At 40.5% G+C, this 12,698-nt stretch overlaps 1 protein-coding gene across 5 annotated transcripts in view; it reads right to left on the bottom strand.

Annotated features, from left to right (window-relative positions):
• The window catches only part of slc38a8a (solute carrier family 38 member 8a), a 124,885-nt gene extending 117,524 nt beyond the window's left edge, over positions 1-7,361 (bottom strand). For 4 of the 5 annotated variants that reach the window (XM_061969865.2, XM_061969864.2, XM_061969867.2 and 1 more), the window contains exons 1-2: positions 7,054-7,361; positions 1,106-1,304 (exon numbers count right to left, since the gene is read on the bottom strand). In XM_061969865.2, coding sequence (XP_061825849.1) covers positions 1,106-1,304; positions 7,054-7,254 — 400 coding nt within the window. In that variant the 5' untranslated portion in view covers positions 7,255-7,361. The remainder of the gene's footprint in view (positions 1-1,105; positions 1,305-7,053) is intronic. The other variant, XM_061969866.2, reaches the window with a different exon arrangement.
• Between the last annotated feature and the right edge of the window lie 5,337 nt (positions 7,362-12,698).

Genomic DNA, 12,698 nt, shown 5'->3' with positions numbered 1-12,698 from the left:
TATGTTTTTTTCCTTCTTTATTATGCATTTTCGGCCGGTGCGACTTATACCCCGGAGCGACTTATACTCCGAAAAATACGGTAATATAAAGAAAAAATATATGTTAATACTAATTAATGAAAACAGATTTGTTTTTAAATGTCTGTATAAAATGTATTTAGCTTTTTTAAAGAAAATACATGCATCACCGGAAATTACCCACATTTTTTTCGCCATGTCATTTTGACCACACCCCCACCATGGCTCTAGCCACACCCCACTGCCCCAGGCATATTGGCAATCGGGGGAAAACCCTGTGGTGGGTCCAGAGTGGATTTAAAGATTTTGCCTTTACACGCCCTTACAACGGATTTGAAATACAACAATCAAGTTGTGATCGGATTATAGACTTCCATGTGTAAATTCAGAGATGTTTTTAAATATGTTTATTATTAGACATTATCAGGTGCTAAAACAAAGACATTATTGCATTTATTATGTACTGTATAAACCCAGATTAATTGTGCAATTTATTCTGACTGCACACTGACTGCTTCTTAACAGCGGATGGTTACCTGAAAGGCGGAGCAGGTTGCTTTACGGTCAGTGATCAGGTCAATGCACACATCAGTAGTGCAATGACTGGTGTGCTTGCAGGCAAATTTTATTTCAAAATAAACTCATACGGTAGCTAATTCTGAGCAAATAAATGATGTGCATTCAAATAAAACATTTAATACATTTTCCCATATGACAGAAAACTGCATTTGTGTCAAAATATTGGGTCTTCCATCCATCTGTTTTCTACCGCTTGTCCCTTTCGGAATCTCGGGGGGTGCTGGAGCCTATCTCAGCTGCATTCGGGCGGTAGGCGGGGTACACCCTGGACAAGTTGTCACCTCATCACAGGGCCAACACAGATAGACAACATTCACACACTACTGACAATTTAGTGTAGCCAATCAACCTAACCCCAGGTGCATGTCTTTTAAAAGTTAATTTAAATTATGCACAGAATTAAATTAGTGCGAATAATCACAATTAATAAAAATGCAAAAGTGTGATTTATCACATTTACAAATGTAGTCGTTTGACTGCACTGAAAAAAACAAACTCTTTTACTCACATTTCTCCAGCTGGTCATCCACTATGACAAGGAAGGCCACAGAGATCATAAAAAGGTTAAAAACGAAGCAGATCTCACATAGCTGACCGATGGATGGGCCGCACACCTCCTTCACCACCGCCTGGTAGGTGCACTGACCACTTATGGAGGACGCGTAGCCCAGGATGATCAGACCACTGACCAGGAACACAAGGGAGACCTGAGTGGAAAAATATTACAGTCGAAGATGACGGACACTTATAATGTGCGGCATTTTAAACATTTTGCTCGCCCTGAAATGCAAGAAAATGGTCCACTCGCTGCTTTGTGAGCATATACAGCAATGGTGTCAAACATACGTCCGAGAGCCAGATCAGGCCCGCAAACAGGTTTTATGTAGCCCGCGTGTTGAGGTTGCTAAGTATAAAAATGTACTGAAATTGTTTAATGAAAAAAACTGCTGATCTAAATGTGTCCACCGGGTGTCGCAATAACAATTCTGTTAGGCAAGCAAACAGTTTATTGGGCCAAGCAAGAGGTACACAGTAAAGCGCATACATTTATGGTATCGCATGGCTGGGGCTCCTCCCCCTCGACCCAAATTAAACGTAAAACCTGCCGTTTTACGTCTTCTGCTTCGAACGCATTGGCACCCTCATTGCCCCAAAATGTCTTTCAAAAATGAGAAAAGTTCATGCAGAGTGTAACTCAACCCTCTTCAACAGTTTGTACTCGAAGTGGGAATCTTTGGCCCCCTCACGATTTGATTATGATTACTATTAAGGAGTTACGATTCGATTTTAAATCGGTTGTTGATGCATCTTTAATTTACGTATATTGATGGAGTTTTACATTTCTTTTGTTTCACTAAATCAGTGTTTTTCAACCTTTTTTGAGGCAAGGCACATTTTTTGCATTGAAAAAATCCGGAGGCACACCACCAGCAGAAATCATAAACTCGGTTTACAGTAAAAAGTAATTGTCGCAATTGTTGGATATGACTTTAAAGCATAACCAAGCATGCATCACTATAGCTCTTGTCTCAAAGTAGGTGTACTGTCACCACCTGTCACATCACGCCCTGACTTATTTTGACTTTTTTGCTGTTTTCCTGTGTGTAGTGTTTTAGTTCTTGTCTTGCGCTCCTATTTTGGTGGCTTTTTCTCTTTTTTTTGTATTTTCCTGTAGCAGTTTCATGTCTTCCTTTGAGCGATATTTCCCGCATCTACTTTGTTTTAGCAATCAAGAATATTTCAGTTGTTTTCATCCTTCTTTGTGGGGACATTGTTGATTGTCATGTCATGTTCGGATGTACATTGTGGACGCCATTTTTGCTCCACAGTAAGTCTTTGCTGTCGTCCAGCATTCTGCTTTTGTTTACTTTGTAGCCAGTTCAGTTTTAGTTTCGTTCTGCATAGCCTTCCGTAAGCTTTCAATGACTTTTCTTAGGGGCACTCACCTTTTGTTTATTTTTGGTTTAAGCATAAGACACCTTTTTACCTGCACACTGCCTCCCGCTGTTTCCGACATTTACAAAGCAATTAACTACCGGCTGCCACCTACTGATATGGAAGAGTATTACACGGTTACTCTGCCGAGCTCTAGACAGCACCAACACTCAACAACAACACATCATTTGCAGACTATAATTACTGGTTTGCAAAAAATATTTTTTAACGCAAATAGGTGAAATTAGATCATCTCCCACGGCACACCAGACCGTATCTCACGACCAGTGTTGGGACTAACGCGTTACAAAGTAACGCCGTTAGTTTCGGCGGTAACTAGTAATCTAACGCGTTATTTTTTATATTCAGTAACTCAGTTACCGTTACTACATGATGCGTTACTGTGTTATTTTACGTTATTTTTTATGTAGTATCGGCTAGAAACTGAGGATCTGAGTGTGTTTTATTGCAGCGAAGCAGAGACATGCTTCTGATTCTTCCTCTGCGCTCTGTGTGTGTGTGTGTGTGTGTGTGTGTGTGTGTGTGTGTGTGTGTGTGTGTGTGTGTGTGTGTGTGTGTGTGTGTGTCTGGGTGTGGGGAGGGGAGGGGAGGGGGGTGTGCAATACAACGTAAACCGTTGGCCAACCAAAAAGTAACCACAGAACACTATACGACTATACGGTATAGTGTTCTGTGGTTACTTTTTGGTTGGCCAAGCGGACGTGACGACAGGCTGTCCCCACTCAGATCCGCACGGACCGGGAGGGGGCGTGCCTTAAGTCCGGCTGGAAATCAGGAGAAATTTGGAGAATGGTTGTCCCAGGGAGAGGCACTGAAATTCGGGAGGGTTGGCAAGTATGAGATATTCTCACTTCTTTTGTTTTGTCGAGCACAAAGAAAAGAACATTTTAGTTAAATGTAAGTTGTGTCTTGGATCAAAGATCCCGTCTCCTGCCCAAAACAACAATTCAAATCTGCCTGGTTAGGCTCTGTGTATGTCACATGTGCCTTCCTTAGGTGAAGCCAGCTTTACAGCTATGTTGTTGATTGATTGATTGATTGAAACTTTTATTAGTAGATTCCGTACAATTGACCACTAAATGGTAACACCCAAATACGTTTTTTAACTTGTTTAAGTCGGGGTCCACTTAAATTGATTCATGATACAGATATATACTATCAAATATATACTAACATCATAATAAAGTCATCACACAAGATAATCATCAGGGTATATACATTGAATTATTTACATTATTTACAATCCGGGGTGTGGGATATGGAGGGGGGGTGGGACCATAATTGGACCATAATTAAGGAGCTGGTCGAATCACTCGTGAGAGGCTCGCTGCAGTCAGCCAAAGTTTAGAGCTGTCTGCATTACTTTATTTACAATAAACAAATCAATTATCAATTTTTGAAATTTACTAATTGATTTTCTAATTGTCAATGTCCGAACTGCGATGCATCCAAAAATGTATTATATTCCTCACCTCTAGTTTCTACCTCCAGTTGTATAGGTTGTTGAGTTAGCACAGAATTAATACGTGGACATGACAAATGAGTTATTTGATAACTAGACATCCATCCATCCATCCATCTTCTTCCGCTTATCCGAGGTCGGGTCGCGGGGGCAGCAGCCTAAGCAGGGAAGCCCAGACTTCCCTCTCCCCAGCCACTTCGTCCAGCTCCTCCCGGGGGATCCCGAGGCGTTCCCAGGCCAGCCGGGAGAGATAGTCTTCCCAACGTGTCCTGGGTCTTCCCCGTGGCCTCCTACCGGTTGGACGTGCCCTAAAACACCTCCCTAGGGAGGCGTTCGGGTGGCATCCTGACCAGATGCCCGAACCACCTCATCTGGCTCCTCTCCATGTGGAGGAGCAGCGGCTTTACTTTGAGCTCCTCCCGGATGACAGAGCTTCTCACCCTATCTCTAAGGAGAGCCACGCCACCCGGCGGAGGAAACTCATTTCGGCCGCTTGTACCCGTGATCTTGTCCTTTCGGTCATAACCCAAAGCTCATGACCATAGGTGAGGAAGGGAACGTAGATCGACCGGTAAATTGAGAGCTTTGCCTTCCGGCTCAGCTCCTTCTTTACCACAACGGATCGATACAGCGTCCGCATTACTGAAGACACCGCACCGATCTGCCTGTCGATCTCACGATCCACTCTTCCCTCACTCGTGAACAAGACTCCGAGGTACTTGAACTCCTCCATTTGTATCTATTTATGATTTATTTTCTTCAATCCCAGATAGGCTGGGACTTAATTTGTAATGGCTTTGTAGCAGTGACGTGCAGTCACTAGAGGCAGGTGAGGCAGGGCCTCACCTGCCATCATGGAAAGAAAAAAAATTTAAAAATAATGTTTTTTTTATTAAATTGTTATATGTATCCAGTGATTATACTATAAAGTTATTTTCCATTTAACTTCACCAGTTTTAGATTATTTTTATTTAAAATCGCTGAATTTTCACATTTGCCGTTCAAATACTGAGAAGAGACGGTGCGGTGATCAGCAGCCAGTTGAGGCACGTCACTCAGTTGTGCCTCAACATGGATTGCGGACTCGGCTAACTGCTGGCCTGCTGTGCAGTGAGACCGTATTGCTATATGAACTATATTATACATTTCCATAGTTTAGTTAGCTGAGGTATATAATGTACAGTGTATTTTGTCAACAACTGTATGTGTGTAACGTATTTCTTGTGCTGACTCACAGTAATCCCGCCTCCTGCACCCCCGGCGTAGAATGCAACCTCTGACGTGAGTGTTATATCAACTAAAGCCCACACTTAAACTTTCCACGTGCAAGATTGAATCTATTTAAAAAAGTTATTTCATAAGAAGCCAAAAAGTGCAAAAACATTGATGTTCGTGTTGGAGGAGTTGTGAATGACTGCAAGGCCACAACATTAGGTACACCTGCAGACTGCAGGTGTACCTAATTCACAACTCCTCCAACACGAACATTATTGTTTTTGCACTATTTGGCTTCTTATTAAATAACTTTTGTAACCTATTTTTATGGGCTTTCCTCTTTGTGATGTTAAGTTCCTGTTATGCGCTGAAATACAGTATATGCCTTGAGCTCTTATTTTGAAGGCGCTAAGAGCGGAAGTGATGACACGGAGTGGAGCGGAGGTTTTTGAAAGAAGGTAAATAAAGTGGTCCTCGTGTAAACTGGAGCCTCCGTGTTTGTTATTTTGTAGTTTCATACAGTATAGGCGACATTTATAAACCCTCGGTTACACTTTTTTAAATAGATTCAATCTTGCACGTGGAAAGTTTAAGTGAGGGCTTTAGTTGATATAACACTCCCGTCAGGGGGTGCATTAATCCAGCACAACAGTGGCGCATGGACTTCATTTATAAGTAAAGGTAAGAGCGTGGCGCAGTGGAAGAATGGCCGTGCGCGACCCGAGGGTCCCTGGTTCAATCCCCACCTAGTACCAACCTCGTCATGTCCGTTGTGTCCTGAGCAAGACACTTCACCCTTGCTCCTGATGGGTGCTGGTTAGCGCCTTGCATGGCAGCTCCCTCCATCAGTGTGTGAATGTGTGTGTGAATGGGTAAATGTGGAAGTAGTGTCAAAGCGCTTTGAGTACCTTGAAGGTAGAAAAGCGCTATACAAGTACAACCCATTTATCATTATCATTTACCATAATAACGTTTTTTTTTATTAAATGTGCTTTTTTGTGTGCTACAGTTCGTATGTGTAAAGTTAAAGTTAAGTTAAAGTACCAATGATTGTCACACACACACACACTAGGTGTAATGAAATGTGTCCTCTGCATTTGACCCATCCCCTTGATCACCCCCTGGGAGGTGAGGAGAGCAGTGGGCAGCAGCGGCGCCGCGCCCGGGAATAATTTTTGGTGATTTAACCCCCAATTCCAACCCTTGATGCTGAGTACCAAGCAGGGAAGAATGCTGGTATGAGCTTTTAAACATAACCCGTTAACTGCTGCCAATCAAATGGTGAATAAGATACTCTTTAGGGTTCATATGTTTGTAAATCTGACCAGCCATGAACCTCACCGGACGTCACTACTTTGGAGATACACTGAGACAAAGTTGAAGTTCATTGTGTCTTTCAAACCGCGCACATTTTTTCCTCAGAATTTAAAGTGTTTTGTCGGGAGAATTGTTTGTGATTTGAGCTTTTTCAGAATGTGCTCTTTCTATTTTCGGCCAAAGTAAAACAAAGAACAACAATCAGGAGTTGTCTTTATTTTGAAGTTATCATGCCATGATTTCACAAGTTCGGCCAATTTGGGAATAGAATTTCCTCCGTGTGGCCCCTGAGCTAAAATGAGGACACAACAGTGTGTTGTGTTCGATCTTAAGATGACTTAACGGTGATTGTGAGATATTTAATTACAAATGAGTGACAGGTGACATTTTCTTACAGTGGTTGTGAAAACGGTTACTCAGCAAAAACACAACAATATTGAATAAAGTTTGAGATTAGTCCTTTCAGAAAAGGATAAAGAAATAAAGAGTATAGAGGAGTTTCCTACCAGCTCCACGGTCAATGCGCTGTGGATGCCCCCGGCTCTCTCGAAGGCCCACGGGAAGTTGAGCAGTCCTGCGCCCAGTGCAGACTTCAGCATGATGAAGATGGCCCCCATGGAGCCCAGCCGGGGCCCGGCCACCTCCACCCGGGGCTTGGCTGAGGCTGAAGCCAGCAGGCTGATGCTCTCTCTGGCCAACTCCTCCATGTCTGAGTCTCCGTGGGACACACCGGCTACACACGTCCAGCCATGTTGTCGGTGGGAGGTGGTCCCCACTAACCGTCCTGAAGTATCAAATATGTCGGCTAACAACAGCGTGGTGACTCTGTAGGGAGGGATACGAATATCTACTGTGTCGATATCAAGTGTATCGGTATTAGAGCCATACTAACTGAGACCAATATTTTTTCAGGTCTGTGCTATGTTCCTTTCACAAATATGTGTGGCGTTTGTTGTGTTGTTAATATTGTTGCATTGTTGATATAAATACTGATGTGTATTGTGTACAATTAGGGAATACATTGTAAGGCTCTAGGTTAAGTTAAATTATATAAATGTAGTTTTTGCTTTTGATTACCTTTTTCCCCTCAAACAATTGCAAGTAAATAAAAGGGAATACCGCTGGTGATAATTTTACATAGTCTTATATTGTTCAATTGTTTATAAATAAGTTTTATTCTGATTTTATTCACGGTCAAAAATAAAAGTAAAACTCACAAAAATCATTATTGATCTCGAAAAAGTATTGGTATCACTATATTGGCAATACTGGCCCTTTAGAGCAGTGGTTCTCAAATGGGGGTACGCGTACCCCTGGGGGTACTTGAAGGTATACCAAGGGGTACGTGAGATTTTTTTTAAATATTCTAAAAATAGCAACAATTCAAAAATCCTTTATAAATATATTTATTGAATAATACTTCAACAAAATATGAATGTAAGTTCATAAACTGAACATCAAATCAAGTAGGCTATTCCATTCATTACAATGCAACAATGCAACAATTCAATGATTTGCATTGATGCTTTGCTCTGATTAGGGGGTACTTGAATTAAAAAAAATTCACAGGGGGTACATCACTGAAAAAAGGTTGAGAACCACTGCTCTAAAGCAGTGGTTCTCAACCTTTTTTCAGTGATGTACCCCCTGTGAACATCACTGAAAAAGCAGTGGTTCTCAACCTTTTTTCAGTGATGTACCCCCTGTGAACAGTTTTTTAATTCAAGTACCCCCTAATCAGAGCAAAGCATTTTTGGTTGAAAAAAAGAGATAAAGAAGTAAAATACAGCACTATGTCATCAGTTTCTGATTTATTAAATTGTATAACAGTGCAAAATATTGCTCATTTGTAGTGGTCTTTCTTGAACTATTTGGAAAAAAAGATAGGTTTTTATTTATATTCATAAAGGATTTTTGAATTGTTGCTATTTTTAGAATATTTAAAAAAAATCTCACGTACCCCTTGGCATACCTTCAAGTACCCCCAGGGGTACGCTTACCCCCATTTGAGAACCACTGTTTTAGAGTACATCTGAACAATGCCAACATTTGCATTGTGGCCCACCCCTCGATGAGGGATGGGTATCTTTCACATTTGAATCAATACAGTACCGATACCAATGGTTTGTGTGTGTTCAAATAGGTTAATACATTTAAGTTAAAGTTAAAGTACCAATGATTGTGAAATTTGTCCTCTGCATTTGACCCATCCCCTTGTTCACCCCCTGGGAGGTGAGGGGAGCAGTGAGCAGCAGTGGTGGCCGTGCTCGGGAATCATTTTGGTGATTTAATCACCAAATCCAACCCTTGATGCTGAGTGCCAAGCAGTGAGGTAATGGGTCCCATTTGTATAGTCTTTGGTATGACTCGGCCGGGGTTTGAACTCATGACCTACCGATCTCAGGGCGGACACTCTAACCACAAGGCCACTGAGCAGGTTGTTTGAAAAAAAAAGAAAAAAAAAAGTTTAGAATATTGGGTTGTGACCAGTTGTTATCTCGTTTTCTTACACTTCTGTGTCTCATTTGCAAGTACTGTATAATATACTATATAATAGACTTTGCATGTTCTCCCCGTGACTGTTTGGGTTCCCTCCAGGTACTTCGGCTTCCTCACACCTCTAAAGACATGCACCTGGGGATAGGTCAGGGGTCGGCAACCCAAAACGTTAAAAGAGCCATATTGGACCAAAAATACAAAAAACAAATATGTCTGGAGCCGCAAAAATGAAAAGCCGTATATAAGTGTTATAATGAAGGCAACACATGATGTGTCTATATTAGCTATAATAGCCTACTATCAAAATGACTATGTGTTGCAGGCTGAAGCACATCTTTGTTGACAGAAATGTTGAAATTTAATATTTATTCTACACATTTTTACAACAATTCAACAAATCAGAGGCTACTCAGAAGATAAGATAACTCCTGGAAATTATTGGCTTTTAATGGCCAAAGGTATTGATGTGTGTGTCCAAGTTAAAGGAAACGGGAGGCTGTCTTTTTTTAATACATTTATTACAATCTTTGGCAAGTTGGGTAATGTTTGCTGTGGTCTGGAACAACATGGCACACAAACAACTATCTGAAATGCAGCCAACATTACATACAGATAATGTGTCATGAGAAATGCGAAACTAAATTATATGCAAAGAGGATAAAAGTAAATGAGCTCAAATATACCTACAAATGAGGCATAATGATGCAATATGTACATACAGCTAGCCTAAATAGCATGATAGCATATATTAGCTTGCAGTCATGCACTGACCAAATACGCCTGATTAGCACTCCAACAAGTCAGTAACATCAACAAAGCTCACCTTTGTGCATTCACACACAGCATAAAACTTTTGGTGGACAAAATGAGACAAAGAAGGAGTGGAAGATTTTACATGTGAACAAACTGTCCACACTATGGTGAGTTCAAGAACTGCCAAAATTAGTAGGACAAAACGATATTCACCAAATACTGTCATCAGTGAAGCATACACACACACATATTACACAGTGGGCTTTCTAACAATTGGGAAGGTTTGTGTCATGTTTGTCCTCAAACAAAAAACATACTAAAACAAAAGTATTTTCCCCCATCTTTTTCCCTTTTCAATCATTTTTAAAAAATGCTCCAGAGAGCCACTAGGGCGGCACTAGTCCACCGGGATAGGTTGATTGGCAACACTAAATTGGCCCTAGTGTGTGAATGTGAGTGTGAATGTTGTCTGTCTATCTGTGTTGGCCCTGCGATGAAGTGGCGACTTGTCCAGGGTGTACCCCGCCTTCCGCCCGATGCAGCTGAGATAGGCTCCAGCAATCCCCGCGGCCTCGAGAGGGACAAGCGGTACTAAATGGATGGACTTTTCATGCAGTTGCAATTCCAAGACGTTTGATGGCAGTAGCGTATTGACTATGTCGTGTTGCCATAGTCAGGAAGTAGTCTTTGCAATTAAGTTGAATGTACCAGTCTTGTCTTGTGCTATATTTATTACACAGCAGCTGTTGGATTGTAACATGCATCTTTGTTGTAGTTTTCCGTACCAAATTTGAAAGTGTTGACATAGCCATGTAAAATCGCTAATGCAAACTGGCTGTGGCAAATACAATGTAAAATAGCATTGAGCTAGCGCATTTTGAAAAGTAGCCTTTCTGTTCTTTTCCATCCTTAATCAATCAATCCGACTCATTTTACGTGAATTAGTAATTACTAATACAGACCGATTTCGGTTGGTACCTATAAAAGTACAGAATTCTGCACCCATCCCTACCCTTACTGGACCCTAATTGATGATGCCTTCAAGCGCTACTTCACCAAAACCAGGACTCCACTGGGAACATGTTTGACTTTTGATAAATACATCTCAACTTGAATCCTTGAATACGGAAATGGTATCTAATGCTGAATGATTCAAACCTTTGTTTTCCAGACCTTTAGGAACACCATACATTTTTGTCAACTTTGAATTTGAACCCAAAACCAGGAAACTGGGGTAGGCTCCAGCCTGACCCTGAAAAAGTTAAGTAAATGACTCACAAATGAACTACCGTATTTTTCGGAGTATAAGTCGCACTGGAGTATAAATCGCACCTGCCGAAAATGCATAATAAAGAACGAAAAAAAACCTATATAAGTCGCACTGGAGTATAAGTCGCATTTTTTGGGGATATTTATTTGATAAAACCCAACACCAAGAATAGACATTTGAAAGGCAATTTAAAATAAATAAAGAATAGTGAACAACAGGCTGAATAAGTGTACATTATATGAGGCATAAATAACCAACTGAGAACGTGCCTGGTATGTTAACGTAACATATTATGGTAAGAGACATTCAAATAACTATAACATATAGAACATGCTATACGTTTACCAAACAATCTGTCACTCCTAATCGCTAAATCCCATGAAATCTTATATGTCTAGTCTCTTACGTGAATGAGATAAATAATATTATTTGATATTTTACGGTAATGTGTTAATAATTTCACACATAAGTCGCTCCTGAGTATAAGTCGCTAACCCGGCCAAACTATGAAAAAAACTGCGACTTATAGTCCGAAAAATACGGTACTAATATGTAATACTGATATGAAGTACACATTCATGCATCAGTCTCATAGATCATTGGTTCTCAAACTTTTTTCACCAAGTACATCAGAAAAAACCTGGCTCCCCAAGTACCACCATAATGATCAACATTCAAATACAGTAGTGTAGTAGGGCTAGGTATTCATTAAAAACAAGTCAGAGGTTTTATTCATCATTCATATTTAATATTGACCACTGTAACATTTCACACAGTTTGAACAGTAACATTGTGTTTGACTATAGGAAAATAAAACAGTACTTTTAATGAAGTGAATATTTGGCGTACCACTAGTGGTATACGTACCACAGTTTAAGAATCACTGTTATAGACAAATAGACAGATAGAGGCTGCCAAAATGCATGTGAGGAACCGTAATAATACCGTGTGTCCAGAGTGGTGCATAGAACTTTTTATAAAATTACAAATAAACACAGAGATAGGAGAAAAGGTACATCTCGTTAAAACTCTGACAAGAGCCAAATGGACCAGGGATAATGTCAGTATTTTCTCAAACCACAATCTTTGTCATAAATACAACTTCAATGGTTGAAGTGGCCAAGAAAAAAGTAATTTCAACTTTAAGGTTTGAACAGGATATCTAGTCCCCTCGAAGCCTAAGTGGTTAATGGCTTACATCATACATGTATTAAAGTCCAGATGCAAATCATTTCCAGGTAAAGTCATCATTTTTAATCCACTTTTTATCCTTTTTGTCATGTTGGCCCTGTTGTTTTGATGGAATTGTTGTTGTAATTCACCTTTGTTTTGTACAGCGCTTTGTGATTTAATCTGTGAAAAGCGCTTTATGAATAAAATGTACTTACTTACTAAAGTCCAGGGTCATTGACATACACTATATTGCCAAAAGTATTTGGCCACCTGCCTTTACTCACATATGAACTTGAAGTGCCATCCCATGGAATTGTCCAAAATGTTTTGGTATCCTGGAGCATTCAAAGTTCCTTTCACTGGAACTAAGGGGCCAAGCCCAACTCCTGAAAAAAAAACCCTCACCATAATTCCTCCTCCACCAAATTTCACACTCGGCACAATGCAGTCCGAAAT

Source organism: Nerophis lumbriciformis, linkage group LG10 (assembly GCF_033978685.3).
Source record: "Nerophis lumbriciformis linkage group LG10, RoL_Nlum_v2.1, whole genome shotgun sequence".
In the NCBI taxonomy this organism is placed as follows: domain Eukaryota; kingdom Metazoa; phylum Chordata; class Actinopteri; order Syngnathiformes; family Syngnathidae; genus Nerophis; species Nerophis lumbriciformis.
Note: the sequence above shows the minus strand (reverse complement) of the source record. Positions and strands in the feature narration are given on the sequence as shown.